The 20413-nt window shown below is 42.4% G+C and overlaps 2 protein-coding genes across 5 annotated transcripts in view; one reads left to right on the top strand and one right to left on the bottom strand.

Annotated features, from left to right (window-relative positions):
* The window catches only part of ALDH1L2 (aldehyde dehydrogenase 1 family member L2), a 64929-nt gene extending 47036 nt beyond the window's left edge, over positions 1 to 17893 (top strand). For 3 of the 4 annotated variants that reach the window (XM_073323883.2, XM_078850579.1, XM_078850576.1), the window contains one exon: positions 8504 to 17893. In XM_073323883.2, coding sequence (XP_073179984.1) covers positions 8504 to 8592 — 89 coding nt within the window. In that variant the 3' untranslated portion in view covers positions 8593 to 17893. Of the gene's footprint in view, positions 1 to 3852; positions 4597 to 8503 lie in introns of those variants that run through there. The other variant, XM_078850577.1, reaches the window with a different exon arrangement.
* On the bottom strand, positions 1578 to 18659 carry NOPCHAP1 (NOP protein chaperone 1). The gene is made up of 4 exons (XM_073324108.2): positions 18492 to 18659; positions 14233 to 14319; positions 12186 to 12322; positions 1578 to 7243 (listed from the first exon to the last, which is right to left on the bottom strand). Exons 1-4 carry the CDS (start codon positions 18586 to 18588, stop codon positions 7061 to 7063), a joined length of 504 nt encoding a protein of 167 aa, XP_073180209.1. The 5' UTR covers positions 18589 to 18659; the 3' UTR covers positions 1578 to 7060.
* Positions 18660 to 20413: the final 1754 nt, after the last annotated feature.

The raw sequence follows: 20413 nt of genomic DNA, 5'->3' as shown, positions 1-20413 counted from the left end.
GATTCTGACATAGTCCGTCAGTGACTCTTCCGTGTCAGTTGATAGGTTTCTACCTAGAGCCATCCCCTCTTTCCTGCCTGTATTCCAGACAGCCCTCATGCAGTAAACATCCAGTAACCAGGCGAACATACAGCATTCATATAATCATAGGTGGCGAGTTATATGGGCCCGTGGTGTCTTGGCACCAGCAATATTCAGAGCCTAGGGGCCCAGCTGGGTGTCCCCCCACCCCCGGCCCATTTGCTGCCACCCCACGCCTCCTACGAGTGTCCCCCAGCCTCCCCTTGCTGCCCCCACGCACCAGTGTTCCTGCCTCTTCAGTGCAGCTGCATGCTGCCTCCCTGCAGCAACTGCTGCTGCAGTGTCCTAGTACCCCCATCCATTGCCACGGCAGACTGACTCTGAGCCTGCCCTTCCACCTCAGACCCTTCCTTTTCCGGAGGGACCCTCTGCCTGCAGTCACCGCTGCTGCCCCATGCTGGGCAAGGAGGCAGCCCCATCCCTCACCCCCAGTGAGGCTACAGTCAGGGGCAACAGCAGGGGAGGAGGTGCACGCAGCATCCCCTGGCACCCACCATGGGGGAAGCGAGGGAGATTCCTGGACCTGAGAGAGGCCCTAGGAGCACATGCAGTGACAGTGGTGGGGGTGAGTATGCTGCTGCGGGGGGGGGCCGGGAAAGGGGGGCTCCTCCCCCAGAGCTCGCTGCTGCCGGCAGGGAAAGGGCTGGGGGGAGTCCTCCTCTCTGGCCCCTGTCCTGGAGCAGCCTGCCTGCACCCCAAACTCATCCCCAGCCCTGCCCCACCCCAGAGCCCACACCCCCAGCCAGAGCCCTCACCCCCCCACCGCACCCTCAACGCTCTACCCTAGCCCTGAGCCCCTCCAGCACCCCAAACACTTATCCCCAGTCCCAGCCAGAGCCCTCATCCCCCTGCACTCCAACCCCCTGCCTTAGCCCTGAGCCTCTCCAACACCACAACTGTTCATCTCGTCTCAGACAGAGCCCTGAGCCCCTCCAGCACCCCAAACACCTTATCCCCAGTCCCAGCCCTGAGTCTCTCTAACACTCCAAGCCCCCCAGCCCCAGAGCCCTTGCCCCCCACACTCCTACTCTCACCCTGAGCCCCTCCCATACCCCAAACCCCTCATTCCCAGCCCCAGAGTCCACACCCCAAACCCCTCATCTGCAGCCATACCCCAGCCCACATACCTCACCTCTGCACCCCCTCCCATCCCCAAACTCCCTCCCAGAACCTGCATCCTGCACCCCAATCCCCTGCACTAGCCTAGGGCCTGCACCCTAGACCTCCTCCCCCACCCAAACTCCCTCCCAGAACCTTTGGCAGGTGGGGGGTGGAGTTTGGGCAGGGGCGGGTTCTGGGCACCACCAAAAATTATACAAACCTGCCGCCCCTGCATATAATAAATCCTCAATGGGCAACTCCAAATGCATCACAACCGTCATGGGAATTATCTTTGTTCAGTGGTTTTCTGGTTGGTTGGTTCTCACCAGCCATTGTTTGACATGATTCAAGGAAACTGACTGTGGTCTCTTCCAGACCTCAGCATACACTGAAGCTCCTGTCTCCCTCCAGTCCCCTGTTAGAAACTCCCCTATCTAACATTTTCAAAACTCACTTCATTTCAGACTGGCTTAAAATCAAAACCAGATTTTATTTGGCAAATTAGACACACAATAACAACGTTAAGAAGGTAGTTAAACTAACATTGGGACTAATATTACTAAAAAAATCACTAGACAGGAAATCAGACTTAAGAATTGATTACCCAAGGATCTTACATTGTGTGTGCCTGACCCATACTAGTGCTGAAGCTTACTTTTGGCTTCCATTCACCTTCAGGCACCCTGCCCACCTGCATATCTTTCAATAAAAACCCCTCTCTACTTATAGGTAATGTGGCTATATGTTCATGCAGTGGCCCCCAGTATCAGTTTCCATTGACTCATGTTTCTGCATACCCCTAACATACACATACATGACACTTCTCTACATAATCCTCTCACTGCCATTAACATTCTCACATCTTTGAGACTGACTTTTCCCAACATATTATGGGGCTATTTCTCCCAAACTATTCCATACACTTTTCCGTATTCCATAGCTTTCTAAATCTAATTACTCTGAATTCCTCGATCTTTTTGACTTTTAAAGGAGATAGATGAGTGGGAGTGGTTGAGTGCCCAGCACTTTTGAAAAACTAGGCAGGTGCCTAAATAAATATGGATTTAGAAGCCCAACTTTGGTTTATTTAGTATCTCACTTAAACATAGCCATAGAATACCAAGTATGAAGGTGTTAATATTTATATAGCAGGTCAAATTTATATTGGATACAGCAGGGAGTCTGTCATAGAAAATATTTTGAGCAAAAAGATAAATGACCCTTTTCTGCAAATAAAAAAAAATCATGTTAATAATCCATCCTACTTACAATGGTATTATTACTAAGCTTGAGGTGTTTTTTAAGAATCTCACATGTCAATTTGCTGCTGTTGTGGGGTGTTCTTTTTGGAGGGTTGGGGGCGGGTGTCAGTTTTTATTTTCTGTTTTTTTAAGCATAAAGCAACCTATTTCCCCACTAAGGTTAGCTAGTCCAATTGTGGTCAGACTTTCCAGAAACATTCACTTTTAGGCAAAACTCAAGAATGTAAGATTTCAGTCAGAGAGGCAAGTGCACCACAGGAGGTCTTGACTTAGTTCCTGGGGACCTTACAAGGTGCAAAGGGGATAAGAAGGGTTGCTGCAGACACGCTAAATGTTCACAGGAAGTAGCCCCATTATAATGCACCTTAGGAAAGTTAAAACAACGAGGAGGACTTGTGGCACCTTAGAGACTAACAAATGTATTTGGGCATAAGCTTTCGTGAGCTAAAACCCACTTCATCAGATGCATAGAGTGGAAAAAACCAGTAGGCAGGTATATAGACACAGTACATGAAAAGATGGAGTTGCTTTACCAAGTGGGAGGTAAGTGCTAACGAGTCAATTAAACTAAAGTGGAAGTGGGCTATTCTCAACAGTAGAATACCAAGGGAGGAAAAATCACTTTTGTAGTGGTAATGAGGCCAATGTAAACAAGGTGGCCCATTTCAAACAATTGACAAGAAGGTGTAACAGTAGGGGGAAATTAGTATGGGGAAAATTTGTTTTTATAGTGACTCATCCCCTCCCAGTCTTTATTCAGGCCTAATTTGATGGTGTCCAGTTTGCAAATTAATTCCAGTTCGCAGTTTCTCATTGGAGTCTGTTTTTGTAGGGTTTTTTTGTTGAAGAATTGCCACTTTTAAGTCTGTTATTGAGTATCCAGGGAGATTGAAGTGTTCTCCAACTGGTTTTTGAATAATTCTTGATGTCTGATCTGTGTCCATGTATTCGTTTGTGTAGAGACTGTCCGGTCTGGTCCATGTACATGGCAGAGGGAAAGCTGCAACTCCAAAATGTCTTGGGGAGGGGTATGTGACGGGAGAAGCTTTTCAGGGGAATTTCTAAAGTGGATAGGACAGTGTTTTGGTGCTATAATAGATAGTCATCAGATTATGATATATTGCATTATTGCTAAAGTGATTTTTTTCAGCTTCAAAAGAGTTTAATTTACTTCAGTAGAGTGAATGGGATAAGAGGGAGTTGGGTATTTTAAAATACATTATCTATTTATTAAAAAAAACAATACATAGTAATTCCTTGGCCACAAGCTATTGCAACATGCTAATGCAAAATACCTAAGCACTTAACAGGAATTCTGAACTGTGGCTTGCTCAGTGGTTAAAACTAAGTCTTCTGACTATTCCTTTAAACTGGTGATATAACTCCTTCACATTTTGATCTTCCATAGGTGAAGAAGCTCTTCATGAGTACCTCAGAACTAAAGCTGTAACTGTGGAGTATTAAAGAAACAGCTCAGCTTGACTGCCAAAGCAAACCCCTTGCTGACAGCCTCAATTTTAAGTATTCTGTTAAGCACTTAATACAGTGCCCAGGATATATTCTCTGAAGTAGTACCACTAACAAAAAGCAAATCATATTTATCCATGGAAAATATTAAGGACCAAATTCTAGCCCCACTAAAGTCACAAGGAGTTTGGCAACTTACTTTAGTAGAACAAAAATTTGGTCTTTAGTTATCTAAATGTTCACATATCTAAACCTTCCAAGTTGTTCTTAACTCGGACAATGGGAGATTGCTTATGTAAGACTGAAGGATTGGGCCCATGATGTGCCTAAATTTTTTATTATGAGATGTATTTTACACAATCATTTTAAACCTTTTAACATACATTTAGTCATTAAGCGTCTCTTAAAATGTACTTTAAAATGCATATTATACAGTTTTGTTATAAAACAGTTCAAGTTTTTCAACAAAAGTATACAGCTCTGATGACTTTTCAGCAGTAAAGGAAACCTTAGTGCCATAAAATGGAAATAAATTCAAGAAAGTGCACTTACTACGATCTTTGTTAAACTATGAATATTAAGCTGAAGTTATTGAAAATATATTCTATCTTTTTGTGAATGTGGAATGTGCAATTTGTATGGGACTGTGAATGGTGGTTATATTAATAGATTTAAACCAGCTGTATCTGTGTATGTCTATCACTATTGTGAAGTAATTATGCCACATACGTTACATGCACTCACTTTACCTCAAGGAGCATTTAATGCAAGATTATGGCATAAGACAGTAAACCATATTTTACACTTATCAAGTACTAAATATAAAGGATATCTGACATAATGACCAAGCATTTTTCAAGATAATGAACATAACTTTGCACATTCTGTACTCCAAGAAACATTTTAAGAGAAACTACTGTTCCACAAAGCTACAGCATCTTACAGCCAATATTTTAATGAGTTTATGAGATCAGCTGAACAGTGTGCCAAATGTATGCACCTTCTGAAAATAGGTATTACAGCCTGGTGAAGTTTTCAGTGAACAGTAAGTTTCCTGAAAACTACAGTTTTGGTGAGACCAAAGCCATGTGTAAATTTAGCAAACAGTTGCAGCTGGGTTTTTTTCCCTTCCTTTAAAAGAAAAAAGGAAAATATTTAAAGTCTAAACAAACTGTTTCAAAGTGTCAATTAGAATGGACTCAAAACTTTTTTGTTTTGGCAAGAAAAATCAAACAAATTGTGTCAGTTGGAAATGAACCAATTTTGTTGTTTTTTTCCAGTTCACTTACCAAACCAAAAAAAATTATTTTTTTTTTTTGCTCGTCTCTAGCTGGTATCACAGGAACAAAATTATCTATTTGTGAGCTCTATGTAATTATTTTCCTACTTGAATAGCCCAAAGTTAGACTCAAGTTAATGTGGAATATGTTTTTGTAGTAAAAGTAGTCTAGCCACAAGACAATTTTTACGTTCAATTTACCAAGCACATCAACATGGTCAAGAAAGTTAAACATTCAGTTCTGGACACAGTTTACACACCCATTAAGCAAGGTTTATGAAGTGTGACATTATAAACAAGCTGTATCCACCTTGTGCAATGTACCATTAAATCACAGCGTAATTCCTTCACTTTGCTTGTAGACAAAGTGTATTTGAAATACAATTGAGTAATATTAGTCTATAAAGATGCCACTGCAAACCTCAATATAAAGAACAGTATCCAGGCTATCCAAATAAAGGTATCTTACAGTATTTTATTTACCATAGAAACAGTACCTTCAACAGACAACTATACTAGTTCCCCAACCGCTTTGGATTTTGTCAGTTGACAGATATTTAGGAGGTTTTTTGATACAATAGCCAGAGACACAAGGAATAATGTGTATAGATATGGGTCATTAAGTAGTTGTGCTGAGTAAAACTGGCACGTCTAAATCTCCTTTCAGGGGGAAGCAGTGTTAAAGTAACGTCTGACATTAGTAGTCCAGTGTCACATCTTAGGCCAGGTCCCTTCCAGATTTTAAACTGTTTAAACAGTTTAATTCTAATGTACCATAATTAATAAGTGGAAACTAATCATCTCAGTACTGTGTCTTTATACAGCCCATATCCCAAGTGCTGCTGCTTTTCAGAAAGATTGATTACTAGCAACATGAGTCAAAGGACCTGCTTTGGACTAATAATTTAGCCATAAATTGAATCACAATAGCAATTGATGCTAGCAAGATTTTATTTTTCCTATTAATAAAGAAAGATAAAAGAAAACATGCTCTTCAACAAAGACTAGAAATGGTATTGAGCATTATCTTGATCAAATGTTCCAAACAGTTATCTTTAATGAAAACAGAGAAGAAAAATATAAGTTTAAATAACACATTTTAAATCCTGTGCTTAACTGCCGCTTGCTAGTCAATCTTCTGTAGCTAAGTAAATACGGTAAGAATATAACCTTAAATTATTATACAAAATACTGTTTCTTTGAGAAACAACTTATAATCTACAAAGGCATTGAGATACATCATTTGAAAGCAAAACTTGACTAAACTAAATACAGTAAAATAGCCCAAACTCCTCCCTATAAAATTAAGGAGACAAGAATAAATTAGGCATATTTCCTTAGATTTAACTCTTGAAGCACTGTGTGCTCATCTTTAGTATTTGGTAGTGAAGACAAGTATATAATACTTGAGTATCTTAACACATCTTATTCCCATCTCAGAACACAAGCTTTGTCTTCCTCCTATCTAATTATTTCCCTCTCCTGAAGTAAGTAACCGCACACCCTAGTAATCCTTTCTTCACCTCAAAACAGGCCAAGAACTTCACACTTCTTGCCTAGCTTTACAGTGCAACCTCTCAAATTACTAAGTTTCATGCTGTTTCTTCCCTACCCTGACCTCCTGATGGAACTCATTTCTATATAGCTTGGGGGATAGGTCAGGTCAGGACTTAGGATTAAGAGCTCCAGCTTTCCTCTCAGCCAAAAGAAACTCTCCACCCTACTAAACACAGTACTTCCAGTGACATAAGTGACTGGCAGTTAGCCAGTTTCCAGGTGACACACACTTGGAAATTAGCTAGTTTTCTAAGGGTCACAGTAGTCAGGACACATGATACATTCAGAAATGGAAATCTGAAAATAGTTTTATCTACTCATTCACTTTGCTGTCCAAAATTTCTATTTTGCCCTTTTCTCCTTTTTGTTTTGGAAGTTTAATGGTGTCTATGGTAACTTCATCAGTTGCACAACTGTCCTCTTCAGATTCTGAGCTGTCTTCTGAAATTATTTCTTCATCGGTGTCAGAACCACTTAATTCAACCAAGGCTACATTCTGCAAGAAACAACGGTGCTTTTAAAAAATGAACAACCCATATATCTACATATTGCTTTTGATTTTTGTTTAAAAAAAATACAACAAAAAACAAAACAAAACAGGACCTTAATACACATGAACATCCTTACCATAAAGTCAGCAGATTATGTGCTATGCAAAAAAAAAAAAGCAGACCTCAGTAGACTGGAAATATTTGCAAGTTTTTTAGAGATCACTATAAACATGAAAGTTTAAATACGAAAAATGAGTTTATACAGTCTAAGTACCTATAGTGCTCAGTAATAAAGTAATAGTTCTTTTTAAATAATTCTCGGGAAGCAAAAAGAGAATGGTACATTGATTAATTTACTTTGTCTAAAGTGAAGCCTTCTGGTTTAAACTGACGAAGGGAGCAAAAGGCTGGATAATTTAGACAAAAATCCAAGTCTGAAAATATAATTTTCAGGGTGCTGTCTCATATTTTGCTAATGTAATTCATGTCATATAACAGTTTAACGTTATCAGTGGTACAGCTGTGACTGTGGATGACAAGTGTTCAAGACAATCAGAATATTTTCTAAACAAAAAAGAGGGCTGTTGATTAATCAGTTAATCACAATTAATCACAGTTTTAATTGCACAGTTAAACAATAGCATGCCAATTTAAATTTATTAAATATTTTGGATGTTTTTCTACATTTTCATATATATAGTAGTGTTTTTGAAATCAAAGCATATTTTTTTACAAATTCGTACTGTAAAAATGATAAATAGTATTTTCAATTCCTCATAAAAGTACTGTAGTGCAATCTGTTATGAAAGTGCAACTTTCAAAGTAGATTTGTTACATAATTGCACTCAAAACCAAAACAATGTAAAACTTCAGAGCCTACAAGTCCACTCAATCCTACTTCTTGTTCAGCCAATCACTAAGACAAACAAGTTTGTTTACATTTACAGAAGATAATGCTCTTATTTAGGTGGTCACCAGAAAGTGAGAACAGCCATTTGCATAGCACTTATGCAGATGGCGTTGCAAGGTATTTATGTGCCAGATATGCTAAACATCTGTATGCCCCTTCATGCTTCGGCCACCATTCCAGAGGACAAGCTTCCATGCTGATAACTCCTGTTAAAAAAAATGCGGTAATTAAATTTGTGACTGAACTCCTTGGGGGAGGATCGTATATCCCCTGCTCTGTTTTACCTGCATTCTGCCGTATATTTCATGTTATAGCAGTCTTGGATGATGACCCAGCACATATTGTTTGTTTTAAGAACATTTTCACTGCAGATTTCACAAAACACAAAGAAGGTACCAATGTGAGATTTCTAAAGATAGCTACAGCACTCAACCCACGGTTTAAGAATCTGAAGTGCCTTCCAAAATCTGAGAGAGACGAGATGTAGAGCATACTTTCAGGAGTCTTAACAGAGCAACACTCCGATGCGGAAACTACAGAACCTGAACCACCAAAAAAGAAAATCAACCACCTGCTGGTGGCATCTGACTCAGATAATGAAAATGAACATGTGTCGGTCCACACTGCTTTGGATGGTTATCAAGCAGAACACATTATCAGTATGGACGCATGTCCCCTGGAATGATGGTTGAAACATGAAGGGACATATAAATCTTTGTGCCTGAGGAACGTAAATATCTTGCAACGCCGGCTACAACAGTGCCACGAAAACACCTGTTCTCACTTTCAGGTGACATTGTAAACACCAAGCAGGCAGCATTATCTCTTGCAAATGTAAACAAACTTGTTTGTCTGAGCGATTGGCTGAACAAGAAGTGGGATTGAGTGGACTTGCAAGCTCTAAAATTTATATTTTATTTTTGAATGTAGGGTTTTTTTTTTAACGTAATTCTACATTTGAAAGTTTAACTTTCATGATAGAGATTACACTATAGTACTTGCATTAGGTATATTTCTTTTTTTTACTTGTAATCAAAAATATAAAGTGAGTACTGTACACTTTGTATTCTGTGTTGTAATTGAAATCAATATATTTGAAAATGTAGAAAACATCCAAAAATATTTAAATAAATGGTATTCTATTATTGTTTAATCGCACGATTTATCTATTTAATCGCTTGACAGCCCTAATAAAAAAAAAGGATCACATTTCAACCTGTGAAGCTGTATACGATTTTTGACAAGTACGAAAACTTTGCACCTGACCAAAGCTGTTGTTTTAGGTCCAGCTCACCCCAAGTAAAAAACAAAACAAACATAAAACCTGCAAGGTGAGATCAGTCATAAGAAAGCTGAACTATTAATAAATTTACTGAATTACTTGCAAGCAGTACTGTAACCATAAGACCTTTTGACTTGTGCTTTCTGTTTATTGCTATTAAAACATTATACAGAAAGATATGGATGACCCTGAAGACTGGAATAACAGAAATGGGGTGAAATTCAATCGTTCTAAGTGCAGCGTAATGCACTTAGGGTCTAATAGTAATTTCTATTACAAGACGGGATTATCAGCTAGAAGCGACAGAGGAAAGAGACCCGAAAGTACGGGTTGATCACAGGATGACTATGAGCCACGAACGTGATGCACTGTGAAAAAGGCAACTGTAGAATGTATCGGGTGAGGGTTTTCCAATAGATAGAGAAGTATTAATGCCATTGTACAAGGCACTGGTAAGACCTCATTTGGAGTTGTGTACAATTCTGGTCAGTCATGTTCAAGAAAGATAAATTTAAACTGGAAGAGAAATGGAGAAGAGCTACTAGAATCATCAGGGGAATGAAGGGCCTATCTGATGAGAGGAGACTGGAAGAGCTTGGTTTGTTTAGCCTGGCAAAAAGTGGGCTGAGAGGGGATATGGCTGCTCTCTACAAATATACTCGTGCAGGCGTTCGCAACCTTTTTCTTCGTGATGTGCTCCCTCCTCTGCCCCCCTCCCCCCACGCTATAAAAACTCCACAGCCCACTTGTACCACAATAACTAGTTTTCTGCATAGAAAGGCCAGGGCCAGCATTAGGGGGTAGCAAGCAGGGCAACTGCCTGGGGCCTCATGTCATAGGGGCTCCCGCAAAGCTACGTTACTCAGGCTTCAGCTTCAGCCCCAGGTGGCGGGGCTCAAAGCTTCGACTTTCTTGTGGGGGGCTTCGGCTTCCTGCTCTGGGCCCCAGCAAGTCTAATGCTGGCCCAGCTTGGCGGTCCCCCTGAAACCTGCTCGCGTCCCCCAGACCCCTCGTTGAGAACCGCTGCATTAGGGGGTAAATACCAGGGAGGGTGAAGAGCTATTTGAACTAAAGGACGATGTAGGCACAAGAACAAATAGATATAAACCTGCCATTAACAAATTTAGGCTTGAAATTAGAAGGTTTGTAACCATCAGAGGAGTGAGGTTCTGGAAGAGCCTCCCAATTAGAGTTGTGGGGGCAAACAAATTAATTAATTTTGAGAGAGAGCTGGGCAAATTTATGAGTGTGGTTACATGATGGGATTGCTCATGGTGGTAGGGGCAGGGCACAGTAGGTCTGGGGCTCACTTCTGGTTTATGTCTTAAATTCCTGAAGGTCATGCTTGTGTTCCAGCCTGCCATCTGCAAGGGTCAGGAAGGGATTCCCCCTCCCCCCGCAATGTATTCTGGAAGGGTTCTTTTATCTTCTTCCTCTGAAGCAGGGATGGCCATGGCTGGACATGGGACACCAAGAGGGGTAAACCAGGACTCTGAGGCAGCACAAAGTATTCTCTCTCAGGTGGTTGGCTGGATGGTTCTTGCTCGCATGTTCAGGGTCTAGCGGCTCGTCATATGTGAGGTCGGGTCAGGAAGGAATTTCCCCCCAGATCAGAATGGCAGTGACCTTGGGGCAGGAGGGTTTCCTTCCTCGGCAGTTTGTGGGGTGCAGGTGGCTTGCCAGGATTGTCTGGGTATATCTCAATCATTTCCCTGACGTGGGGACCTCGAGCACTGGTGCACCTTGGTCCCTCCTACTGTGTGTGTGGGGGGGGGGGGGGGGGGAGAGAGACATAATAGGCTAATAATCTCCAGTGGGTTGCAATACTTTAAATATGGTGGTTGGGTGTAGTGTGTGGGCGCTGGGTGATGTTGATTGGCCTGTAATATATAAGAGGTCAGACTAGATGATCTAGTGGTCCCTTCTGGCCTTAAACTCTATGACTAAACTTTTCATCAACACATCTGTAAACAGACAATTATTAAAATAAAAGCTCCCTTACTTGTTCTACTAATTTCACATTAGATTTTTAAAAAACAATTTTCAGAATCTAATTCACTCTTCCACTATTTACATTTCATAATTGTCTCAGCCTAGATAGTGAAAATAGACTAAGCTATTTTCATGTTTTGGATATAATCAGTTTCTCTTTGAGGTTCTCAGTCATTAGCATAATGCTGCATAATTTCAGTTAAAACACTGGAGAGAGACATTGAAATAAATACAAGAGTTTCCAATAAAATTTGAGAGATCATAATTAAGGTTTTTAAGTTTTGTTATACTTGACATGCTCGAGACCTAGATTTTGGGCCTTAAACTATTTAAAAGTGTCCCTTAAACAAAACAGAACACTTGTTATTGTTACTTATTATACAATCTTAAATTACAATTCATTAAAAGTCAGCTTACTTTGAAAACAAAAAAAACAATCTATTTACATTTTTAATTACAAAAGTTACTCATTGTCAGGATTAGAGCTTTAGATTAGAGACAGCTCATATTCTGGGCTTAAACTACTTTATCTCTAGTTGTTTATCTTCAAGTTTCAGTGGTGGACAAGATTACTATGTCATGAAGAGCAAGCAGCATACTTTGCTTTAAATTTATGGCTAATTTCAGATCAAAATTATAAAGGAATGTAAAGGAGGAAAAAAGCTTTATTTTTCAAACAAACCCGTTCTAAGACTGAGTGAAGAGTTTTACACCACAGCACTAAATTTACTTTACAAAAGCAAAACACAAGAAATACATTTACCATCTCTATAATGTTTTCAAGGCAGCTGTCTAGATTTTCAATATCAAACTGATGAGCTGGTGCTGTTGCCATTTCTCTTCTTAGCTCATTGTTTGCAAGGGCCATCTGCGGTAGAAAGCTCTGAACTCTGTCCAAAACTAAGGTAGAAATAGTGAGATTATAGCATATATGCATATTTAGATTTTGCAGTACAAAGACATGAATATCTCATTAACACAGGATTTAACTGTTTTAATTCTGAACTTTCAAGTTGTGTACAATATTTAACAATTCATCTGGGGAATAAAGTTACTACTTTATTGACCAGATTGCTCAACTTCCCATGGCACATACGGTGCAGAATATCATAGATTTTATGCATCAGTCCAAATGGTTCACTAAGGGAGTCATGTCATGGCTTATATTTGACCTTTTCAAAAAACTAAAATATGGCAAGTCCAACAGACGCTTATAGAAAAATTCTATTGTTTTAAACACACACCAAAAAAATGAAATACTCAGGATGCTCCACGTCAATATTCAAGTTCCTGTGAAGTACTGTACCTTACCTTCTCCCCTCTTGGAGTAAAGGGGCAGGGTCCAAGAGAAGATGGGGGAGGGGGGGTCAGTGATGGCACAACTGTCAAGAAAGCTGTGCGGATGACAGGAAAAAGCAACCTCAGAAGCAGCTTTCTACCAAGTGTGTTATGCTGCCAAGAAGGCAGCATAGGTGGATAGGTAGTGTAGGTAACAGCATGAAGGAGCTGGTGTTTTGCAGGGATGTCTCCAAGCTCCATGGCATTTCCCACCAATGATGGGACATCTTTGCTCTTTGTGGGTCATGGTCATGGCCATGGCCATGTCCCCTCCATGGATGAGTCAACCCTTCCAGTCACAGATTAACTCATTATACTTCCACACTTTTTTCAAATAGCCTTTTCCCTCTCTTGCATCAGGAGATGATCTAGCGTCTAGTGTTTATTTTTCACTGAAACTACGTTTCACTTTGTAGTAAGGCTGCACTATTCTGATTCAACTCCAGTAAAGTCCCTTAGAAACTACTACTTTATGCCACGCTGACTCTCCCCAAAGAGTTCTGTCAAAGAAAGAACTCCATATTGCCTCCTTTATCCTCTCACAAGTTTAAAATAATTTTGAAATGTTATTAAAAAGGAATGATCATTTAAAAAAAGATATACTAGTGTCCAATACTTTATACTACCAAACTGGTTTTGAATATAGAGATTAGAATGGTTATATGAAAAAGTAGAAGCCCTTTGCACACTAAGCAAATGCAACCCAAGGCTAAGAAATCGCTAATAACTTGTCTTCCATGAAAAGAATAAAAATCCTGAAGATGTGTCACTTCATACCATAATCAGACAACACTGCCAGTTAACTCTGTCTTTGATTAGGGGACAAGGCACATGGATCAAGTGCAGAAAAATACCTTTTCTGAAGCCATTCAAAGAGATCACTGAATAGATAAATGAGTAATCTGGCTTATTGATTTTGACAGTATTCTTTTAAAAAGTGAGGTTAAGAAAGTAATTTCAATATTAGAAGTCCATTTTACACTACTTTGAAATACAACACCAGAGGTTCAATCTTGCAAGCCCTCTACATACAGAAATCCTCCCTCTCACACCAGCGCGGGTTTGTAGCATTAGGCCCTAAAATGCCAAATGTTTACAAAAAACTTGTGCAGAATTAATGTTTTGTGCTCCCTCTGCAGGATGAGTCAGTTAACTACATGAGAAATATTCTGCCAACTGTGCCCATTTTATCTGGTGAGTAAAATAAAGCCTAGTTAGTTTCAAGCTCCAACATAAATAGCGGGGGAAACATCCATATTGGCAACCGCAAGAGAGAGATTTGCAGATTCACAAGTAGCAAAAATAGGTTTAAAACTATTTAAAACTTATACAGTTAATTGATTTTCGAATGCTAACTGCTTCAGCAGTAGGATATATTAACGTTAGGTATAGTCATGGTTATGTGCTTTTCAAGCTCACAAAGCAACTTAAACAGTGATCAGCATAGTCCCATTAGGAAAAGATGCACTTACTGTTACTCCTTGGTATCCTAACTGTCTCTAAACTGGTGACCTTTTTGCTGGCATGTTTTGAGTTTATCAACAGTGTGTCATGAATACCTACAAAGAAAAATTACATCAGTTATTTCACTATTTACCAATGTGATACTAGCTCCCTTATTTAGATATTTCCCAAGATTTGCACCAGAAAGCAGAGAATTTAAGAAAATTTTCATTAGTTGGACAATTTAGCTAGTCAACTCTCAATGCAGCAAACAGGATGACCAATTTCAAGGGAATTACATATCACTAATTAAAGTGAGACTTTTAAAAGTGTTTATTTTAGGATGATTTTTTTACCTTATCAGAAGTTTGAAAACATTCAGTTCCCTTCTAGTTTTGTCCTTTAGAGTTCTGGCATTATAGTATATCTGTAGTAATTTCTCTCTTATTTACTTAGCATTACATCAGCAATACTAGGAATAGGTAACTTGTCCCCCTTCGGAACATATGTAGGGATTAACAGAAAAGCCTTTGCATGAAAATAATATGTAGGCAGTTTCCACGATATGCATCTGATGAAGTGAGCTGTAGCTCACGAAAGCTTATGCTCTAATAAATTGGTTAGTCTCTAAGGTGCCACAAGTACTCCTTTTCTTTTTGCGAATACAGACTAACACGGCTGTTACTCTGAAACCTGTCATATGTATGCATAGTGCCTTGCGCTGCGAATCTCATCAGAGGTCCCACAAGCTAGGGAGGCTCAGCATTAGATCTGCAGGAATAACTGATTTTTCTACCAGGTAGTCAAACCGAAAAATTATTTTAAAAAGATCAGTTAGTTTCAAACCAAAACTGGTGCATAACTGGTTGGAAAATCATTCCCAGAGAATAGTTATCAGTGGTTCACAGTCATGCTGGAAGGGCATAACGAGTGGGGTCCCACAGGAATCGATTCTGGGTCCGGTTCTGTTCAATATCTTCATCAACGATTTAGATAATGGCATAGAGAGTACACTTATAAAGTCTGCAGACGATACCAAGCTGAGAAGGGTTGCAAGTGCTTTGGAAGATAGGATTAAAATTCAAAATGATCTGGACAAACTGGAGAAATGGTCTGAAGTAAATAGGATGAAATTCAATAAGGACAAATGCACAGTACTACACTTAGGGAGGAACAATCAGTTGCACACATACAAAATGGGAAATAACTGCCTAGGAAGGAGTACTGCGGAAAGGGATCTGGGGGTCATAAGTGGATCACAAGCTAAATATGAGTCAACAGTGTAATGCTGTTGCAAAAAAAGCAAACATCATTCTGGGATATATTAGCCGGAGTGTTTTAAGCAAGACACAAGAAATAATTCTTCCACTCTACTCCGCGCTGATTAGGCCTCAACTAGAATATTGTGTCCAGTTCTGGGAACCACATTTCAGGTTTCAGAGTGGTAGCCGTGTAGTCTGTATCAGCAAACACGAGTGCTTGTGGAACCCTAGAGACTAACAAATTTACTTGGGCATAAGCTTTCGTAGGCTAAAACCGACTTCATCAGATGCATGGAAAGGAAAATACAGTAGAGAGGTATAATACACAGCATATGAAAAGATGGGAGTGGCCTTGCCAAGTGGGGGGTCAGTGCTAATGATCCAATTCAATTAAGATGGAAGTGTGCTATTCTCAACAGTTGACAAGAAGGGAGCAAAAATCACTTTTGTAGTGCTAATGAGTTCAATGTAATCAAGGTGGCCCATTTCAAACAGTTGACAAGAAGGTGTAACAAATCGGAGAAAGTCCAGAGAAGAGCAACAAAATTGATTAAAGGTCTAGAAAACATGACCTATGAGGGAAGATTGAAAAAATTGGGTTTGTATAGTCTGGAGAAGAGAAGACTGAGCGGGGACATAACAGTTTTCAAGTACATAAAAGGTTGTTACAAGGAGGACGGAGAAAAATTGTGCTTCTTAACCTCTGAGGATAGGACAAGAAGCAATGGGCTTAAATTGCAGCAAGGGAGCTTTAGGTTGGACATTAGGAAAAACTTACTGTCGGGGTGGTTAAGCACTGCAATAAATTGCCTAGGGAGGTTGTGGAATCTCCATCATTGGGGATTTTTAAGGGCAAGTTGGACAAACGCCTGTCAGGGATGGTTTAGGTCAGGGGTAGGCAACCTATGGCACGCGTGCCAAAGGCGGCATGTAAGCTGATTTGCAATGGCACTCACACTGCCCGGGTCCTGGCCACCAGTCCGGGGGCCTCTGCATTTTAATTTTAAATGAAGCTTCTTAAACATTTTAAAAACCTTATTTACTTTACATACAACAATAGTTTAGTTATATATTATGGACTTATACAAAGAGACCTTCTAAAAATGTTAAAATGTATTACTGGCACATGAAACCTTAAATTAGAGTGAATAAATGAAGACTCGGCCCACCACTTCTGAAAGGTTGCCGACCCCTGGTCTAAATAATACTTAGGGCTTGTGTACGCTTATATTTTATAGCACTCTAACTTGCTGGCTCAGGGGGGTGAAAAATCACCCCCTGAGCGCAGCAAGTCTGAGCGCTTTAAACCACCAGTGTAGACAGACTCCAAGTGCTGGGAGCCATGCTCCCAAAGCTAATCCCCTCATGGAGGTGGATTACCAGAAGCGCTGGGAGACCTGTCTCCCAGCGTTTCGCATGACCACACTCGCACTTCAAAGCGCTGCCGCAGGAGCGCTCCCGCAACAGCACTTTGAAGTTTCCAGGGTAGCCACAGCTTAGTCCTGCCTGGAGTGCAGGGGACTGGACTACATGACCTCTCGAGGTCTCTTCCAGACCTATGATTCTGTTGCCGGCACAGAGTGCCCGAGGGAAGCAACAGCTGGGTGCGTTGCCGGTGTGTGTCGCGCCAGTGACCACAACGGGGTGGAGAAGCAGAGAGATTTATTTGGAGCTCCAAATAGGGTGCAGGGAGACTGAGCTGTCTCAAATCCTGCAGCAGCGCAGCAAATTCCAGTATACATTTTATACCTTTGCCTACTTCACTACACAAGCTTATACAACCAATTACCTGTTGCCCCGTACAATACCACAGCCAATCAGCTAAAGCAGCCAGTTGTGTTTTTCCTCAATAGCATTGCCCAAGCCTTGCCTTATTTGGTCCTATTTGTTACAGGTTTTTGCTAAACATTTCTGCCTTATCTATACGTTTCCCAGGCTGAAGCTGGCCTTGGCTGGCGAGCCATGTGCAAACCTGTCTGTTTGTGTGCTAGCTTCCTCAGAGTTATGCAGGATCATAGAGGGTTCAAGGAGCAAAGGGGCCTCAGTTTATCTGAGCCTAGAGCAAGAGGGCTTCATCGACACTCGTGGTCTTCAACCCTCCCGAGTTACCTAGTGTAGCAACCGGTGTCACCAACAATTCTATGAAAACTGTTTTTTCCCCAACTCTTCTTCCCAATATGAAAACCTGAAAATTCTTGATTGGACTCAACATTTCCTTTAGAAAATACTGATTGAAAACGAAATGTCAAAATAGGTTGTTCTGACACTTTCAAAACCCAATCATTTCAACACTGCCCAAAATTTTGTTTTCAGAACTTTTTTACGTTTCCAGCCGAAACCGTTTGCCAAATTCGGCCCAACATCTGTGACTAGTTTGGGCGCCCCCCAAAGAATGCATTTGGGAGGAAACTTACTACTCGCTCCCCCCTCCCCCCCAAAAAAATAAACCCACCCTCCCGCAGCTCTAGTCAGGATGGGTCAGTTCTGGGCTCAGCGGCTTCCCGGGAAGTGGTGCGGCCTCGCCTCCCCTCCCCCAAACAGCCGGGCCCACTTCCCAGAGCCGCAGGGGATGCCGCTGAAAGGGCCAGCGCGAGCCTGGTGCTTTGCCGTCCCCAGGGCCCGCGCAGGCGCCCTGGGGCGCTGTGAGAGTTTCATGGGGGCGGGGCGGGGTTCGAGCGGAAACCGGGACCTTCCGGCCCCGAACCAGCTGGGCTCTCGGCACCCTGCCCCTCCCCCACCTAACGGCCGTCTGCCGATCAAGCTGAACCAGGGTGGTGCCGCGTGGCCGCGGCTTGCGCAACAGCTGCCACGCAGGCCGCGCGCGCGCGCGCGCTGCTCACAGGCTGCGCTCCCGGCCCGCTCGTCGCTAAGACTTGGTGGGGGGCAGCCGCGCGCGCGAGCAAACCGCCTCCCGCCAGGCGCCGCTTCCCACTCTCCCCCGCCCGTGCCCAGCCTCCGCTTCTCGCCCGCAGGCGGATGCTTCCTCCCTCCCCAGCCCGGGGACGTGGCGGCTCGGGACCGGCTACCTCCTCCGCTCCCCACGGACAGCAACTCCCTGGAGGCAGCGGCACCCTCCTTCAGCGCCATCGGGGTCTCGGGGCTACGCGCGCCGCTTCCTTCCATATGCGGGGGGCGGGGGATCCGGCTGCCGACGGGGCTCCGCTCTAGCCACACACTAGCTGCCTCGGGCTGCCCCACAGCGCCTCCTGGAGCCCGGAGGAGCCAGCGCAGCTCTGGCCCGGCAGCCCGCCGCGCTCGCGGTTCCCTCGCTGCCCAGGAGGGGCCAAGCTCCCCTTGACGTCAGTGGGAGACTCAGCCCGGGGGCGGAATTGTCCGGGTGTGGCTACACTGCAAGGGAGCAGCCGGGCTGGCCCCGTCAGCTGGGCGGGGCTACGGGCTGTAAAACTGCAGTGTAGACATTCAGGCTGCGGCTGAGCTCTGGGACCCGGCCGCAGGGGGAAGGGTTACAGCCTGAGAGGCCCCAGCGCGCACAACACATTTTTACAGCCCTAGTTGGCTGAGGTGGGCTAGCCAGGGCTGTTTCATTACTGAGCCCCATGCAGCCTGGCTTTTCATAGGCCTGGTCTGGGGAGGAATGGATTCATGTGCCTCCTAGAGCAGCCACCCTGAGAAACTGCTATGGGCTGTCACACAGCCTGGCCAAACAGGCCGCAGAGGTACTAGTGGGCTACAGGTACAGATCCCTGGTTATAAGTCTATTGAAACCAGTTGGCCAAGCCCTAAAATGAGGGGTGGGACTAATCAATGAAATGTCTTGATTGGATAATGAAAAACCTAGCATTTCTGGGAGACAGTTAAGCCCTCACTGACCCTGCTGTGGGGGGTTCTGCTGCCCATTGAAAAAAAAATTTTAAGTTCCTGAAAACTCTTCTGACGCTGAAACACAGAAAGTTTCCGAAATCTCCCTGCTAAGTAAGGGCTGGCTCAGAAATGGTGTTTAGAAAAACTGAGCGCATGTAGAGATATGGGGGAGGGTAAAGCAACCTCCTGTGCTATACTGACTAATATTATAATTTCAATCTGCCTGTATAATCTGATAATTAGAGCCTACCATTTTGGTCAATTTTAGGGTCATAAGATTTTAAAAATACTAAATTTCAGATATTAAAATCTGAAAATTCAGTGTTGTATCAAGAGCCTAGCAAATCTATGTGTATCCGCTTTATAGCCGTGGACCATTTCTGCAGATAGCAGCGCGGATGCGGATACAAATTTTGTATCCATGCAGGGCTCTGATGGTAAGAGCCCGGCGGGCAGCTCTGAGGAACCGGTGTGGATCCTCCACCTGCCCTGGTTGGGGGACATGGTGGGCAGGGACATGGGTCTGAGGCTGCTTGGGCCTCAGGGCCAAGGCAGGAAGCGTTGGATTATATTAACAGGTTTCAGAGTAGCAGCCGTGTTAGTCTGTATTCGCAAAAAGAAAAGGAGTACTTGTGGCACTTTAGAGACTAATAAATTTATTTGAGCATAAGCTTTCGTGAGCTACAGCTCACTTCTTCGGATGTATATTAAAGAAGTTCTGTATTAAAATCACAAATGAGTTTGACTCCCCACAGTTTAAATTCCAGGGTATTACTAATTAAGAGGTCTCTTGGTTTTTGGTACTGTTTCTCTCCTTCTATGTGCGAAACTTGCAAACTACTAATTGTGTTAGTACATTCTAAGTCAGGGTCTGTTCTCAAAGCAATTCTTTGTAACAACAACTACTCAGACAGAGAGAGACTCAAAGCAATACTCTGTAACAACAGAAACAGCACCCAGAGACTCCCCGCCCTTTTGTTGTATTCATCTCACTTTGTTAACAATTGTGATTAAAATAGAGATAGAGGATGTGTGTGGATAATAACTGAATGATCAGGGAGGTGCCAGCCTAAGAATCCAGTGTCCATCGGCTGAAGAAGGCGTCAAGTGGAAATAACCAGAGGAC

The sequence above is a fragment of the Lepidochelys kempii genome, chromosome 1 (assembly GCF_965140285.1).
Source record: "Lepidochelys kempii isolate rLepKem1 chromosome 1, rLepKem1.hap1, whole genome shotgun sequence".
Lineage (NCBI taxonomy): Eukaryota > Metazoa > Chordata > Testudines > Cheloniidae > Lepidochelys > Lepidochelys kempii.
Note: the sequence above shows the minus strand (reverse complement) of the source record. Positions and strands in the feature narration are given on the sequence as shown.